Source organism: Podospora pseudopauciseta, assembly GCF_035222475.1.
Source record: "Podospora pseudopauciseta strain CBS 411.78 chromosome 5 map unlocalized CBS411.78m_5, whole genome shotgun sequence".
Classification (NCBI taxonomy): Eukaryota; Fungi; Ascomycota; class Sordariomycetes; order Sordariales; family Podosporaceae; genus Podospora; species Podospora pseudopauciseta.
In genome coordinates, this window is record NW_026946665.1 from 334,930 (window position 1) to 352,395 (window position 17,466).

Below are 17,466 nucleotides of genomic sequence, written 5' to 3' on the forward strand. Positions count from 1 at the left end.
AAATGATTGTCTGGGTGTAATGTAGGTACACAGTATACCGTAACAACGAGCTTTCCTCCGTGCGGCTGTGACGTTCCAGCTCGGGACGTGGTGGCAATGAGAGAAACCTGCTTTTGCAACCTCGTGTTCATTCGTAATGGAATTGTAGAGTGTCTCTCTCGTTTACACCTCCATGTCGATAAGATAAACAAGTCGATGAAATGATCCGAGGGTTAACGGGGTTTCATCTATAGCAAACACAGCATCTAATCCTTGCCCTAAGACGATGTGATTGAGTGGGCGGCGACATCATGGTATGCCATGGAAGATCTGCTAAGAGATGGTAAACACTAACTAAGAGATAGAGTACATGTACAGAGCCCTCTATTTCTTTTGCAACCGTCTCCCTCCATACATCCATACCTATTATTTAGCCTCTCTATAATATAATTAAAGGCTCCTAAACTAGTTTTTAAGGTCTTTAAACTATCTTTCAAGACTTTTCAACTATCCCCTACTGCCTTCCAACTATCTTCTAAGGCATTTGAACTATCTCTCGAGACCCTTGAATCATCTTAATGACCTTTAAATTATCTTTTAAGGCCTTCTACTTTTCTTTGAACGCTTTTCGATCATTTTTGAGGCCTTTGAATTATTTTGTGGTCTTCGAAATGTTTTTAAGTCGTCTAAAATATATTTCAAGGTCTTTTAACTTTCAGCACATTTGTTACGTTTCAACAGTCAAGCTCACTTGGTCTTGGTCTTTGCGCTTCAGCACCTGCTCAATTTTACAACCCAACATCTAACGATTAGACAGAACAAGGACGATCCATAGAAAAAAACAAAAACAAAAAAACATAACCAAATCCCCAACGCCCAAACTCCAATGAAAAGCTTACATAAAAATGATGCAGAAATCTCATCTCCTCGACTCAAACCGACTCTTCTCCCTCCCGACCGACGCGTTCTGCCCCGAAAAGAAATACCCAAACCCGAGCTTCTTGATCAATCCGATCCACCCCAACCCCGCCATCGTCTCATACTTTTCTCTCGGCTGCGCCAGATTCCGTTCGATATACTCCCTCAATTCTTTCACCGTCAGCTCAACCTCACTCCTCCAATGCCTATACCCAACTCCTTCAACCCCACCTTCGACCTCCTCGCTCAACCACCCAGCCACCTTCCCCGCCTCGATCAAATCAATCTTCCCCTCCCACCCCTCAAAATCAGGAACCTTGCCCGACAGCTTCACAAACCGCCCCAACTCCTCCAACACCTTCCTCTCCGTGTCTTCCCCAGTAGTCGCAGGCAAGAAACGATACACCCTAACTGGCAACCCCGACCTCTCCAAAATCTGCTCGCTCGCCCATCTCGACGCTACATACCCATTCGACCCATCCCCAGCCGGCAAGTGATATTTTGCCGACGTCTCCCTTTCCACTCCCGCCGGCAGGACCCCAACGGTAGAGATGTAATGGATTGGGATCTGTCTCGGACCGGCGAGCTTGACGAGTTCCTTTGTCGGGTGGACGTTTGATGGTCGCAGGACGTGGTAGTTGTCCCAGAAGGAGCGGACGGCGCCGAGGTGGATGACTGCGTCGACTTTGCTGGCTAGGGTGGTGAAGTCTGATTCTGAGAGACCGAGCATAGGGGAGGAGAGGTCGCCGGGGTGGGGGATGATTTTGGAAGAGGTGAAGGGGAGGGGTTTGGAATTGCGAATGGAGATGACGTGGATTTGGGAGATGGATGGGGAGGAGGAGAGGAGGGGGAGGAGGGTGCGGGAGAGGAAGCCTGTTCCGCCGGTGAGGAGGATCGTTTTTGGGGAGGTGGAGACTGGGGTGCGGGGGATGGAAGAGAGGAAGGAGGGGATGGTTGGGGGTGTGGTTTCGGTGTCCCAGTCGATAGTGGTGACGGAGGGGGTCTCTTCGATTTTGCGGGCCATGGCGGAGAGGGTGTTAGAGCCGAGGAGATCTACCAGCTTGATGACGACGTTGAAGGACTGGCGAATGCGGGATTGGAGACGAATGACCAAAAGGGAGTTTCCGCCCACGAGGAAGAAGTTTGTCGAGGGGGCGATGTCGAAGGTGAGGGAGTTGTCGTTGTTGTGGCCGAGGACGTCTTGCCAGACACGGCGGAGCTGAAGCATGGTCTCGGTCATCTCGGTGGTGTCTTCTTCCTGGGAAGCGGTGGAGGTGTGCTGCGGCAGAGCGATAGTCTTGAGCGCTTTGCGGTCCACCTTCGAATGATTCGTCAAGGGGAGCTTGTCAAGGGGAATGGCGGCGACCGGAACCATGTATTGAGGAATCTGCAAGTGACCAAGAAGGTGTTGCAAGAAGGCCTCCTTGTCGGCAACGTTGCTCTGGGGTGCAAACACAACGTGGGCAATGAGAAAGTCGGGGTTTCCCTCGCGGAGAGTAACGACTGCCTCCTTCAAAGCACCATCAGACGCCGCAACAATGTTGTTTTCGATATCAGCGAGCTCTATACGCAATCCGCGTATTTTGATCTGCCCATCCGTGCGGTTGTGGAAGACCATGGCACCGTCGGTTTGGAGATGCCCGATATCCCCTGTCCTATACATCCGAGTCCAACCGCTAGCGACATCAGACTTGGTGACGAAGGGGTTGGCAACAAAGTGTTTGCCGGACAACTCATCGTTCTTCAGATAGCCAAGGGAAACACCGGCCCCCCCAATGCACACCTCCCCAGGCATCCCGACAGGAACGGGCCTCAGCTGCTGATCAACAATATAGGTGTAATAGTTGGGCAACGAGTAACCGCAGGGAATCCGACCCATGGCTTCAATGGCCTGGGCATTATGGATCGGCATCTCCATCTTGTGCGAGGAAATCGAAATCTCGGTCGGCCCGTACGAGTTGAAGAACTTCAGCTCAGACAACTCCAGAGCAGCAAATTCCTTGGTCACAGCGCTGACCAGAGGCTCACCACCACCAAATGCAAATCGCCAGCAGCTAGCGTCCCGGAGGTTCTCGTTGCCAAACTGCATCCAGAGGGAGTACTCGGAGGGTGTCGCCTTGGTGTAGGTGATGCCCTCGCTCTTGATGATCTCTGTGATGCCAAGGGGGTCACCTCTGGTGGCCCAGGGAACGACGTAGACTGACCCCCCGTTCACCAAGCCAGTGTAGATTTGATCAGATGAGTGGTTAAAGGTGAACGCGCTCTGCTGGAGGGTGTGCTGGGTGCCGAGCTTCCACATCTTGGTGTAGCCCTCAATCTCGTTGCGCAGACCGGCGTGGGTGACGATGATGCCCTTGGGAAGACCGGTTGAACCGCTGGTATAGAGAATAGCGGCCGGCGTGTTGGGATCTGCGACGTTGGGGACGGGCTTGGAGGCGTTGAGTGGCAGGCCGGAGACGTTGATGGCGGTGGCGCTGGGGACGTTGAGCTGGGGGACTTGGTCGATGGTGGTCTTGTCGGCAAGAATGGCAGTGGGCTCGCAGTCAACAGCGACTGTGGCGAGGCGAGGGAGAGGATTGCGCAAGTCGAAGGGGACGTAAATAGCTCCCACACGGAAGATGGCCAGCATCGAGCAAACCCAGTCACTGGCGGCGTCCTGGAAGACTGGAACACGAGAACCTTGGCTGACACCAGCGCCCTGCAGCGCCTCACCAATGGCCTCGACCCTGTTGATCATCTCTCTGTACGTCAAGACGTTTCCATGGCCATCCTTGAGCGCAGTCTTGTCTGGGTTCTCGGCAGCAACCTGATCAATGCGATGAGTAAGGGTTCTGGGCCAGTCCGAGACCATTGCGGGACCTACACAATGTCAATATTGATTCGTCAAAGCAGGTCAAAAAGACACTACTCAGTACTCACCACGGCCAACACTGACAGCTACCTCAACCTGCTTCCCCCCAAAGAGTGGCGTTGTCTGCAAGGACAGCGAGACATCGGCCGAAAGAACCTCCAGCAGGTGCACATACGTCTCCATCAGCAGGTTCGCGGCAGTCTGATCATACAAACTCTTCTGGGCCCGGAACATCACGAGGGCGTCAGTGGCAGAGTCGGTCACGTCCAGGGTAATATCATAAGCAGTCCGTCCGGGATGAAGCTCTTGCACTTCGAATTGGCAGTTGCCCCATGCGTGCTTCTCCTGCGCGCCCTGGCGGTAGTCGAAGAAGGCCTGGAAGAAGGGGGAGTGGGCAGACGACCGGGCAATGTTGAGCTCCTTGAGCAGCACGTCAAAGGGCAAACGGGAATGGGCGAGGCTGGAGTAAGTTGTGTTGCGGGCTTCGTTGATGGCGTCGGAGAATTTTTGGCTTGGCTGGCGACGGAAGCGGAGGGGAAGGAGGTTGAGGAAGAAGCCGATGCTGGCCATTACATCGCTGTCGGTGCGGTTGGCGTCGGCGATGCCGATGGTGAGGTCATCCGCTTCGGTGAAGAGGAAGAGCATGGTCTTGAACGCGGCGAGGTAGAAGTGGAACGGGGTCGAGCGCTGAGCCTTGGACACGGCCTTGATCCGCGCTGCCAAGGCTGGCTCGAGATGGCAACCAACCTGATGAATGTCAAAGTTCTGCATGGACAGTCTGGAGCTGGTCCGGGCCATGGGGAGGAGAGGGAGCACTGGTGGCTGTTGGCCCTCGGGAAAGATACCGCGCCAATGGTCGAGGTCGGCAGCCATGTCACCACTCTCAAAAGCCTGGCGTTGCGAGGCAGAAAAGTCGGGGAACTGGCGGGGAGCCTTCCCAAGAGACTGGTTGTTATATGCCTTCTCCAAATCAGAAAGGAAAACCTGGAAACTAACGCCGTCCATCACAATATGATGATAGTTGATGAGAAGGAAATGGTTCTCTGGGGACTTGGAAAGCAAGACAAGCTTCATGCTCTCGCCGGCAGCAAGGTCGAACTCGTGGGCCTTGAGCTTGGCGTATTCAACGGCGACATCCTCCTCGCAGCTGATTTGCTTGTGCTCGAGACGAAGTGGCGAGCTAGCAATCACCTTCTGGTATGCCTGGTCAGCCTCGGTCTGGTCCGCAACGAAACAGGTACGAAGAGCCTCATGTCTGGCAGTCACCACGCGAATGGCTCTCTCCAGACTGCCCACCCTGAGGGCCCCTGTGACTCGGTAAAAGAAAGCAACGTTGAACGTTGTTGGGTCATCGACGAGGAGGCGGAGGAACCAGAAGCGTGACTGACCGAAGGAGATCTGCTCGCTCTTGACGAACTTCAGAGGAGCGGGTGGGGCGGCGGCAACAGGAGCCTGCTTTGCGGCGTCGGCGGCGAGGTTCTCGGAAGACGCAGAACGGGATGAGAGCTGGGTGGAAGAACCAGGGGCAGTGGTGACGTCCGCCGGGGTCACCATGCTGGGGGCAGTGGAGTCGTACTCTGATGCTCCGGCCGACTCGACCTTGGGCTCGGGCTTGGGGAGCGTCTTCATTGCGGCAGGCTTGGGCTTGGACTCTGAGCCGGCCTTGCCGATGCCTGAAAGCATCTCCTCGGGAAGCTTGTCCAAAGCGCGCTGGCAGAGCTCGGCAACAGAAGAACCTCCCACCACCTTGAGCACGGGAATATCAACCTTCAATTCTTTCAAGAACCAAGAACGAACTTCAACAGCGACCAAAGAATCGACACCGAGCTCCACGACGGGAATCTCTGGGTCAATGGCCTGGTCATTAATCTGGAGGATAACCCTGAGCTTGGAGGAGAAGCATTCTGTAGAGGTTGTTAGTGCTGATGTCAGTTGAGTGGTGGGTGAAGACGTACCTTGCAGGATCTCCAAAGCCTCGTCCTTGGTCGACGCGCCCGCCAGCTGAACTGTGACCGGGAGAGACGTCTTCTTGTTCTCATCTTGACCATCCCATTGCCCCTTGGCGGCCTCGACAATACAGTGACTGAAGCGAGGGTTCTCGAACCAAGGGCCTTGAATATCCTCGTCGTCACGGATAGTGCGGATGCCCGTGGTGACGACAGCATCCGGAATACCATCCTTATCGTCAGGCTTGGGATAACCGGCCTGGACGACCTCGGCAAACATCTGGTGGAACTCAGACTCGGCGATAGCCATCAACCCGAAGCGCTCTAATTGGTCCATCACAGCCTGTCCAGCTGTCTCAACATAGCCAAGACCAGCCACGCGGCCGATATCCAACGCGGAGGCAGCCAGGCCACGCTTGCGCCTTTGTCGAGCCAGACTGTTGAGGTAGCCGTTGGAAGCGGCATAGTTGGACTGGCCAGAGTTGCCAATGACGCACGCGGAAGAAGACAGGAGCACGAAGAAGTCGAGGTCCTCGTTGTAAAAGATGTCGTCCAGATGGTTGGACCCGTCAATCTTGGGGCCGAGGACCTTTTGCATCGTCTCAAGGGGCATGTTGGCGAAGAGACTGTCGTGGAGGACCATGGCACCGTTGGCGACACCGGCAATGGGAGGGCAGGTTGATCGGATATCAGCAACCACCTTCTCAAGCGAGGCCTTGTCTGTCACATCCATGGCGTAGATCTTGACGATGGCATCAGTAGACTGCACAGCCTCAAGCCACTTGGGATCGACCTTGGGGGAACGACTGGTCAGGCAGACACACCCGGCACCGTTCTTCACCATCCACTCTGCGACTGACTGGCCGATCTGACCACTGAGGCCCACGAGGAGATAGGACTTATTCTTGCCAAATAGCTGCGTTGCGTCAAGAGGCTTCACACCAACCTTGACGGTGCCATTGACGGCCCAGTTGACGATAGCAGTTGGGTGGTTCAGCATAGAGGCGCCAGCCTCTGTGATCTGTGTGACTGGAGCCACAAGATCGCTGGCATCATCAGTAATGGAAGTGACAGTAACCACAGCCGCTTGGAGCTTGGCTGCAGCAATCTCGCGACTGGTCGACGGCAGCGAAGACTCAAAGCGGGAAACGTCGGACGCTTCAATGCGCTTGTAGGGTCCAATGGAGGTCAATACCTGCCCAATCGTCTGGCTGAGGTCACCACCCGCCGAAGTGAGATTGAGGAAATGGGTTGGCTTGGCCGGCAGAAGGCTCTTGCGAATGATGTGTCTGGGGGAACGGCCACTGAGCGCAAGTCCCTGGGGAATCGGCTCCTCCTCCTCGGCATCGTATGAGCAGGTGATGCGGATGTTCTTGGCTTGCGCCTGGCTAGACAGAGCGGCGATCAAATACCGGTCCTTGTTTGATCCATGCACCAAGATACTGCTTCCTGAAGCAATGTTCTCGAGCAGAGAGGCAGCAATGAGCTCGCTGACAACTCTCACAAGGCCAGAACTGCTCGACAGGGTTGGTGGCACAGATACCGTTGCCACGGGGGTGACCTCAATCGAGTTGGACAGCGCCAGCGTCATAACTGACTCCTTAGTGACAGTATGCTTGCCCAGACCAACAAATAAGAAGCTTCCAATAACCACATTGATGGCCGTCAGACTGGAAGCCTCAACCCTTATCCATTGACGGGTCTCCTTGGTAACAGGCCTGACCTCTTCAACCAGTGCGGGAACACCATCAGCCGACATGGCAACAGTAATCGACTTTGACTCGGCAAGAGACAAGGTCTTGGTGATGTTTCGCCTGGAGGAGTTGAGGCGAGAATTCTGAGCAACATTGGCCACAAGCCGAGGAACCTTGAGGAGCCCATTGTCCAAGAACACTTCTGGCTCCTTGCTCCACATGATCTTCTCGTCCTCCCACTCGTCGAGCGCACACTGCCGAAGGAGGTGCTCCGCGATAGCCCGTCCGGTGTTTCTTCCCAGATCAGACAGGTCAAGGTGGTTCAGGCTAATGTGTCTCGTCTCATGGCTGATAGCGCGCGAAAAAGCGACACTGGCTTCGTGGTATGGCTCGTCGGCTTGAGCGCCTTTGGTGACCCAGAGGATGTGTTTTGCCAGCTCGAACAGCCGCTGGAGGCCCTCCATACGATCGGTGGTCATTTGCTTGAAGATTGGGAAGTCGAGATCGGCCAGGTTGATGATGGTGCTCATGGGGTCAATTTCTCTTGCCTCGGCCTCAGTAGGCAGCCCAGTGAGGACGGTGGTCTGGTTGGCAAAGGGGGAGAGAAGCTCCTCCAGCTCCTCGGCGAGGTCGGATGTCTCGATGGTACCAGTTCCGAGAATGATGAGGCTGTCGAGCTTGACAGAAGTCTTGGAGCGGGCGAGAGGACGGCGGAGGAACTGGACCTTGTCGTCGACGGCCTGGGCGGCCATAATGGAGAAAGGCCAGGGCAGAACGTTGATCTTGGGGGTGCAGGCGTCGACGCCGGCAAAACCGGCCTTGCGCAGGTACATGTTCCATTCGGCGGGAGTGATGGTGGGGGCGTACCTGCGGCCGTCAATCTCAGCGCCTATCCACCACCCAGGGAGCCCGCCCATGATGTTGCCACAGCGGATGGGGCCGTTGTCGGTAAGCTCGAGAAGCATGAGATAGCCACCAGGCTTGAGGAGCTGGCGGACGTGCGTCAGGGTCTTTTGAAGCGATGCGGTGGCGTGGAGGACGTTGGAGGCGACGACGATGTCGTATGAATGGGGCTCGTATCCCTGGCTGGAAGGCTGTTTCTCCACGTCGAGGACCTTGAAAGTCATCTTGTCGTTGTATGACCGGAACAGCTCTGCGGCCTTGTCGAAGAAGCCGACCGACACGTCAGTGTAGGTATATGACGACATCTTGTCCCCAATCTTTTCCAAAACCGACTTGGTGGCACCACCAGTGCCAGCGCCTGAAAACGGTCAGTTTATTTAGGAAATTTGTGGTGTTTTGAGGAAGAACTCACCAATCTCGAGGATCTTAGCATGAGGGTATCGATGTACCATTTGTTCCATCATGGAAGCCAAGAAAGAATTGTACCGAGCAAAGCCCAGACCCTTCTTGTAAAAGTCATCCAGCATGTTGTCCACCAGCATATGCTCAAGGATGGTGGTCTCACCGCGTACAGCAGCAGGGATATTCTCACCCACGGCAGTCAGAAGCCTGATGTCGATGGTGTGGGAGTATCTGTGGCACCTGTGTCAGTATTTTCTTCTATGCACGAGCAAAATTGTTGGAAAAACTTACCTCTTGATCAGGTCCTTGACCTCCTCATCACTATCATTCGACCACTCCTTCTTGACGCAAGGATGGCATCCCTTCTCCACCTCACCAAGCACATAATTCATGAAATCCCTCAACGAAGCATGATGCGCCTGGCCATTCGCCCACTCCTCATCGCTGAGCTCCTCTTTCCAACGTCTCAAGTAGTAAAACGACACCCTCTCACACACAGCCGCCAGCTCCACCTCGTCCTGTGTGGGCTCGATTCCCTTGGTGATGGAATCCCCCTGTGGTGAGGCGACGTCCCACTTGGTGTAGGAAAACAGGCGGTGATCGTCAGCCTCGGTGGCCGGAGCAAAAGGCTTGATGGTCAGGCCATCGACCTGAATCATGGCCCCGCCGTCGTTTGCGGGGTTGTTGAAAACGTCGATGCTGGCAGAGAACCCGTTTGTTTCCTCGAGGGTGGCGTGGACGGGGACGTGCTCGGGCAGGGGCGAAACGCAGAGGGCCGGGTTAACGCGGATGGAGCGGATGGCGGTCGGGACGTGAAGCGACCAGAGCCTCTCGTCACCTGGGGCCGAGTAGGCGAGCATGGAGGCTTGGAAGGCGACGTCGAGCATGGTGGGGTGGACGAGGTATGGGGTGAGGTCTTGGGAGGTGTAGGGGTAGGTAGAGACCAATGTGGAAGCTCGATTGAGAGAGCGTTTCAGGGAGGACATGCCCCTGAAGCTGCCGGAATACCCGTACCCGAGCTTGGAAAGGGAGGTGTAGAACCTGTCGGCGTCGACGGTCGACATGTTGGTTTCGGCTAGCGGGCTGGACGCGAGGGTGGCGGGTGAGGAGTTGCCAAAGGTGATCGTGAGAGAACCCGAAGCCATGAGCTCGAGCTCCGATTCGGCCGAGGAGGAGGAGTAGACGGCGAAGGAGGCGCTGGTGACGTTACCCTTGGTGGTGATATTTGTAAGCGTGACGAGGGTCTCAACTGACGAGTTTACATCCTCTTCGAAGGTGATGGCGCGGGGAATGGCCAGATCGTTGAGCTCAAAGAAGGACACCGGTTGCTCCGTGGCCAGAGTCCGAGCGGCCTCGATCGACATGGCAACGTAACCAGCAGCAGGGAAAACAGTTTGCCCCTGCAACTGATGGCCGTCTAGCCAAGAAATCTCGGACACCTTGAGAATATTCGTCCAGCGCTTCTCACGGTCAGTTGAGTCGGGGCAAGGAATCCCGAGAATCTCGTGGAAGGGCGCTGCCGTCCGGGACCGAATCTTCTTGGACCTTCGCGATTCTTGCCAGTGGGAGCGGGTATGGTTCCACTGGTACGATGGGAGGTCTACCACGAGCTTGGGCTGGCGTGTGGATGGCGAGATGAGCTTCTCATAAGAGGCAAAGTCAACGGCGTGGGCACCAAGTTGAGTCCACACAAATCCGAGGGCATCGGAGAAAGACTCAATATCACACTTGCCACGGCTGAGGACGCCTGTATAAGGGATTGGAGAAGGGCGAATGTCGCCAATGTTCTGAGTAGCCGGGCCCTTTAGCGCGGGGTGAGGGCCAACCTCGATGGCGAGACCAATTTGTGGGTCGCTGGCGATGGCGTTCTTGACAGCATCGGCAAACAAAACAGTATTGGCCATGTTATTGCGCCAGTACACATCCTGAAGAGCCTCGGTAGGCTCCAGGGGCTTGTCGCTTGCGATAACACTGGAGAACCAGGCGCAGGTCGGCCTCTTGACACGAACGCCGGCCTGTTGGAGAGAGGCGATGTATGGGTCACCACAAGGCAGCATGTGCTGGGAATGATAGGCGGTATCAACCTTGAGAAGACGAGCAAACTTTTTCTCTTCGTCAAACACCTTCTTGGCAAGGATGATGGCATCGGCGTCACCGGATAGCGTAACACTGGCTGACGAGTTGTGCGCAGCTACCGCCAAACGTCCGGAAAAAGCACGAAGATTGCAGAGATCCTTCGCATCTTCCAGTGAAGTGCCAACAGCCAACATGGCACCTTGTTGACCAGTTGCCTCGTTCCCAGCAAGCCGGGCATACTGTCCGCGGTAGTAGGCCACGCGAATGGCATCAACATCGGACAGGTAGCCGGCAGCATAAGCCGCACCAATCTCGCCCGAGGAGTGACCGACAACAGCGCTGAAGTTGATGTCAGCCTCCCTGAGCATGTCGACCAAGACAATTTGGATAGCGGTGCACAGCGGCTGGGAAAGCTCCGCCTCACCAATGCGAGATGTGGTTGAGTCCGCCAGCAGCTCATCAACCAGACGCCAGACCGGGCGATCAGCAGCCGGGAGTGTGTCCAGCGCACTCTCCAGGTCTCCAAGTCTCTTGCGGACAAACTCGGAAGACTTGATCAGCTCACCACCCATGGCTGCCCACTGGGCGCCCTGGCCAGTGAACACACCCAGGATCTTGGTAGGATACGTGGACTTGGCCGTCGCGGAGCGAACACCGACGGTGGTTCCAGCCGCACGTTTGAGATCAGCGAGCTTGTCATCCAGCTTTCCGACAAGCTGCTCCACCGACCGGGCCGAGAAAGCAGCCTTGATAGGTAAGTGACTTCTGCGCGACTGCAGAGTCCATGCCAAGTCTCTCGCTGTGATGTCACTCCTTGTCTTGAGATGCTCGGCATGAGCCTCGAGGTGGGCCACGAGGGAGGTCTCAGACGCGGCAGAGAAGACAAAAGGTGTAAAGACAGGCGACTGGTTCTCGAGCTCGGGAGCGGTGGTTGTCGGGATGTACTGCTCGATGATTGCATGCGCATTACTGCCACCAAAGCCGAAAGAATTAACGCTGACCCTGCGGGGAACGCCCTCGGGAAGCTGCGGCCACGGGGCTAGGGAGGTTGGGACAGTGAGACCCTTGTAGTACTGCTCGATGGCGGGGTTGAGGTTCTCAAAGAGCAGATTGGGTGGGATTTGGCCCGCCTGGATGCTTTTCAAGCCCTTCATGAAGCCAGCGAGACCGGCAGCACCCTCAGTGTGGCCAATGACTGTCTTTACAGAGCCGACATACAGCGGAGTTTCCTCGGCCTTGAGGTGTTGGCCAAAGCACTCATAGATGGCAGCCGCCTCCTTGGGGTCGCCTGCCTTTGTGCCCGTGCCATGAGCCTCGAAAAACTGTGGGCGGTCGGCAGGGTTGTTTTCTGGGTCGAGGCCAGCGTTCCTGTAGGTTTTGCGAATGAGAGATGCCTGAGCTTCAGAGCTAGGAACGGTAAGACCCTGAGAGTGTCCGTCCTGGTTGGCGCCGGTTTCACGGATGATGCCCTCGATGTAGTCACCATCCGCTATCGCATCAGATAACTTTTTAAGGATGACAGCTGCGACTCCTTCACCTCGGGCATAACCATCGGCACTGGCGTCCCTGTTTCTTGTCAGTCATTGTCCCCCTTCACGTCGAGAAGAATACGTACCACATGCGAGATCGGCCCGTTGGGGAAAGCATGTTCATTTTGGACTCAAACACAAATGCCTCTGTTCACGTGTTAGCTTCGGGTTCATGAGTGATTGTTCTCTACTAATCAAGGCTTACCAGGGTTCAGGATGACCTGACCACCAGCTGCAACTGCAACGCGAGATTCTGAGCTTCTCAAGCTCATCACAGCCTGTTTGAACCACTTAGAAACCATCCGAATCACCATCATCATAACGAGCATACCTGGTGCACGGCAACCAAAGAACTCGAGCAAGCAGTGTCAATCGTCATGCTGGGCCCCCTCCAGTCAAAGAAGAAGCTCAGCCTGTTCCCAATGATGGCCCGGTTCGTGCCGGTGGCAAAGTAGGTCGGCACCTGGTTGACATCCCGGAGCAGGGTGTCGTTCCAGTCGACACCCATGCAGCCGACATAGACACTGGTGTCGCTTCCCCTCAGGGCCTCGATGCTGTGGCCGCCCGACTCGAGGGCCTCGTACACGGTCTCCATGAGCAGACGCTGCTGGGGATCGATGCTGTCAGCTTCGTTGGGGGAGATGTTGAAGAAGGAGGCGTCAAAGTGGGAGAGGTCCTGGGTCAGGAGGTAGGCGTGGCGGACGTTGGTGGTGCCATGGTGTGAGCCGACGGGGTGGTGGAACGCTTCAGTGTTGAAGCGGCTCGGGGGGATGACGGTTTGGATGTCAGTTGGGGAGGCGAGGAGGGACCAGAGCTTGGAGGGTGAGGTAGATGGGCCTGGGAAGCGGCAGGCTGTGCCGACGATGGCGATGGGCTCATAGGGCGTTTGGGGAGACATATTGGTGGAGGAGGTGGGCTATGGTGAATAGCTGTTGCTTTGTGCCCGTTTGGAGTTGAGGTGTTGGGGTGGCGGTTGTTTGAGGCCAAAGACACGGAGACAAAAGTGTATAGCACGGTCCAGACGGCCTGGGACAGAGTTTTATTTGCTTTGGCTTCATAAACACTTGAAGATGGAGATAGCTACTAGACCTGTACCAACCCACCGTCGAATGCTTGGCATCGGTATCATTGCTGGGCGTTGACACCGGCGACAACCCGCTATCAGCCTCCGCCGACTCGAGCCAGGATCAAGCTACCGACTGACCGACCGACCGAACCCTTCGAGAACATATCCTTATCTCCGAGATACCCACCCCTGTCTCGTAGGCACCGACAAGCCGGAACCCGAAAAATGTTGTCTCTGGTATGGTGGCTTTGTTCGGCTTGTTGATGCGGCTGCTTGTTCGGGTTGTTTACCAAAGAATAGGGGTTCCAGGGGCTGACTTGGCATTGCTGACAAAGACATCACCGAAGTTCGGTGACTTTTGCGTGTCCCCCCGCATTATGCACTTCAGATGTGGGTATATGTATGCAGTTCAAATGGGGCACATGTATCTCTCCCGTCCTCCGCTATCAACCGAATACGCAAGGTCAGGTTCAGGGATATTCGCACCTGCCATGATAGGAGAATCAAATGTCGATCTCAGAATCCCATCAACATTGGTCATTGCGCTATGTATTTGCTGATATTGATACCCTTGAAGGAAATTCATGATGTGGGGGATGACATCATGAAGTAATCGCGTGTCTGGCCATTCTCATTTGGAAAGCCTCAGCTTCGAATATGTTGCAAATGAGTGTTTAGGTTGAATGCAAACTGAGCTGCATCTACGGACCATCAATCCACCGTGATGGCACTCTATCGCCAAGAATCATCAGTGAAACAGGAGCACCAAGACACGGGAGATCACCTTTCATGGATGGATAGAGTGGTAAGGCACCAATCGGTTGCCAGCTTCATGCTTTGTAACAGTGACAAATATACTTTGTCTAAGAATTCTATGTACATAGATACCAACAACACCACCCAAAGTGACCTTCCTCTGTCAAGGCCTCCATCCGTGAGTGGAGCGCATCACATTCCACACACACACGCCCTTTGGCCGCCAACGATACTACAACACTGGTCGGACTGGGCAGGATAGACAGCTCCGACATTCGTGTTCCAATGTCCCCGACTCTTGGAGAAATCATGCTCCTCTTCCCTCTGGGTTTCAAGTCCTGCGTGCCCGGTGTATAAATGCTTGATTGTTTCCATCCTGTTTAGATCCGGAGTGTCTGTCTCAATTTCGACAGTCGTTGCTGAACTTCCAGCTCCAGGTCACTTCTCACCTCCCCATTGCTGCTGGCGGTGTTGGAAGAGGGGCTGTTCGGTTCAAAATTTTGCGTGAGGGTGTTGGGAAAAGAAAGATAAACGTCGACGGCTTGGTGCTGGCGCTTGATCAGGTAAGAGCAAAGCTGGACCACGAGAACCAGGCGCATGTCCGCCAGGGCTGCTGCTTCGGCAGGAAGAGAGGAATTCCGGAGATCCACGTCGTGCTGCAGAGCGATGAGCACGGCAATGTATATGTTCAGAAGGAGGGTGTGGCAGGCGATGACCAGGTGTCTGACAACTGTCGACGAGTACTCGCTGGACGACGACGGACGACCATGGCTGGAGGAAGGGGCCGAGGTCGTCGGGACCGGCTTGGACCCCTCGCCAAAGCCAGCCGTGCCATCGTTGCTGTCTGTCGACTGCGGAGTGATGCTTCTCCAAAAGTCGGTTGCTCCCGCTGGTGCTGCGGCAACGTCCATGTCGTTTCTGTTTCCGCCTGTAACGTTGGACTGCAGCAGTCTCAAGATTTCGAGAAGGTGGTGGGAGGCTGCAAAAAGGTCGTTCAGAGTCTCACCCGTAGTGGGGGGCTCCGACTGAAGCGCCGGGTTGATGTTCGGGTTGTGGAGACGGTGATCGCCTGCACGAAAGAGGATGTCCATGTTGGTTGATACGCCCTGAACCAGCCATTTGGCGACCACTATGAAAGCATTATCGTCGATCAAAGCTTGGGTCTTGTGTTGTTGGCCCATGTCGGGGCTCATCTGGCCAGATGATCCTGCTGTCTCTGCCAAGCTACAACTCCTCCTGTGAATTGGATACAGACGTATGCTTAGCTGAGACAGCTGGGCAATTCCCACATCGGGGTCACTCTTTGCAATGGTGGTGGCACTCTCAAAGAGCTCAAACATGGGTGTTTGGGAACCTGTGAAACAGGCCGACGGCGGTGTTGGAGGGTTGTGGTGGAGCAGGTTCAAGAACTCATCTCCACTACATGTATCGATCTGCATGTCGTTCCATTCCATCGGGTGAATCCAGGATGGGCCAATGGCTCCAGCTAGCAGCTGATCAATGTCGTCGTTTGCGGTGGAAGACTCGCTAATCTGCATGCTGTTCTCTGCTATTTCAGCCCCATCCGTCTTCGCAGCAGGCGGGACATCGGAACTGGCGGAGCTCGTAGTAGAAGAGGCGGTCTTCGGGCTCGCTGGAGGGCGACGCTCGTTTGCTAGACGGTACATGCTCGGTCTTCCTTTGGGAAGACTGGAGCTGTAAACGCATTGTGCGTTCTGTCGAATGCAGCGGTTGCAAGTACTCGTTTGACTGTCCCCGGTTCGTGTACATCTCAACTTCTGCGGGGTGGCCACGATCAGCTGGTCGGCCTGGGTTGTTAATCTTGACCCTTCACCGGGCACTCACCTGGTAATGGCAACGGTCACACGATAATCGTCGCGGCAACGGAGCAGGACTGGTATTCGATGAGGGGGCCATTGTTGTACTGGTGAGGATGGAGGGAAGTGGTTGAGGTGAGGTCCTAATTTAACATGAATGGCGCCCCAAGTAAAACTTAGCTGATGGCGACTTTGTAGCAGAATCTCAAGAATGCGGATCGAAAGCAAGTATTGAATTTTCGAGCGTCATCAGTCTTTTGGGGTGCTCAAGGTATAGCACTCGCCTTTCCCGCGTCCCAGGTACCGTGCCAATGCCAAGGCCTGTTTCTGACCATGTTGTTGCCAAGAGGGGCTTCACTGATCTCTCTGGTACATCTGCAGCGGGTGCACATTTCGATGTGGTTAGAACTGGTGATTGGGAGAGAAACGTGGTTAGGAGTCTTGGATAGTGCCACCCCTCTGCTCTCTGGTCCCGCACCCTGTTCCACTTCTGTCATAGCCCATGCAAATTCATACACAATAGTTGCATACCCCGATTAAACAATGCAATATGACATCTTGCATGCCACATCAAGATTAATATCGCTATGATCGCAAGGGATTGTTTTGGTGTTTTTGACGGCTATTGATTGTCTTGACACTTTGAAAATCTATACAATCTCCTTTACAACTTCATTGGTTGTGAAAATGTCTTTGCTATTCTTTCTTTGTGGCCTTCAAAGGCTAAGCCTGGGAATGCAGTTCGAGTTAAACTTCATTGCACTCTCTATGTGTGGAAAGAGACGTCTAGCTAACTTTTGTTGGTCGGCTACAGGATATGGAACTGCTAACAACCCGGGACTTTGTGGGAAGAGATTGGACTATCAGGCTCAAGGGAACACGACATCACCCTGCCCACAAAATAATTGATACAGCAAAAGTAAGTTGTAGTGATAGCCCAAACCTTAAAACCAAACCAATAGCGCTTTTGAATATCTTTAAAGGCCTATTAACCATATATTAAGGCCTCTTAATTATTTATTAAAGTTTGTTAACTATTTTTTAAGGTCTATAAACTCGTTTTAAGACCTATTAACCATCTTTCAACGTCTATCTAGAGACTGTCTTTATGGCATATGAACTATCTTTTATTGCCTATCAACTATCTTTTAAGGCTTATTAATTATCTTTTAAGGTCTATTTACTATCTTTTAAAGGGTATTAACTACCTTTGAAAGGTTGTCAAGTATCTTTGAAAGCATAATAAAAATCTCTGCAGGTATTATTTACACTATAATGCATGTTAACCTACCTGTGTGTCTCTACTATTCTGTATTGAAGGTGGGCTTCTAGGAGCAAACATCTGCTCGCATACCGCTTTTAAGTGTCTATTCTAGTCTTGTCGACCGGAAAGTCCAATCCGTTCACCTTTCTCCAGCCCATGGTCTCAAGTTGGCAATCTCTCGGCGCAAAGATCAATGACTGGTGCGGATATCAATTGGAGATTTTCACCTGACGTGCATGATATATTGGAGGAAATATGTACCCCA

The 17,466-nt window shown here is 54.2% G+C and overlaps 2 protein-coding genes across 2 annotated transcripts; both read right to left on the minus strand.

The window, feature by feature from the left end:
• Nucleotides 1–898: 898 nt before the first annotated feature.
• On the minus strand, nt 899–13,196 carry QC763_506830 (putative Hybrid PKS-NRPS biosynthetic cluster; the record flags this gene model as incomplete). Its single annotated transcript, XM_062913276.1, has 8 exons — nt 899–3,756; nt 3,817–5,652; nt 5,704–8,649; nt 8,704–8,924; nt 8,985–12,335; nt 12,385–12,445; nt 12,504–12,576; nt 12,630–13,196. 8 exons carry the CDS (start codon nt 13,194–13,196, stop codon nt 899–901), a joined length of 11,913 nt encoding a protein of 3,970 aa, XP_062764691.1.
• Nucleotides 13,197–14,162: 966 nt separating this feature from the next.
• On the minus strand, nt 14,163–16,332 carry QC763_506820 (uncharacterized protein). The gene is made up of 2 exons (XM_062913275.1): nt 15,966–16,332; nt 14,163–15,898 (listed from the first exon to the last, which is right to left on the minus strand). Exons 1-2 carry the CDS (start codon nt 16,035–16,037, stop codon nt 14,501–14,503), a joined length of 1,470 nt encoding a protein of 489 aa, XP_062764692.1. The 5' UTR covers nt 16,038–16,332; the 3' UTR covers nt 14,163–14,500.
• Nucleotides 16,333–17,466: the final 1,134 nt, after the last annotated feature.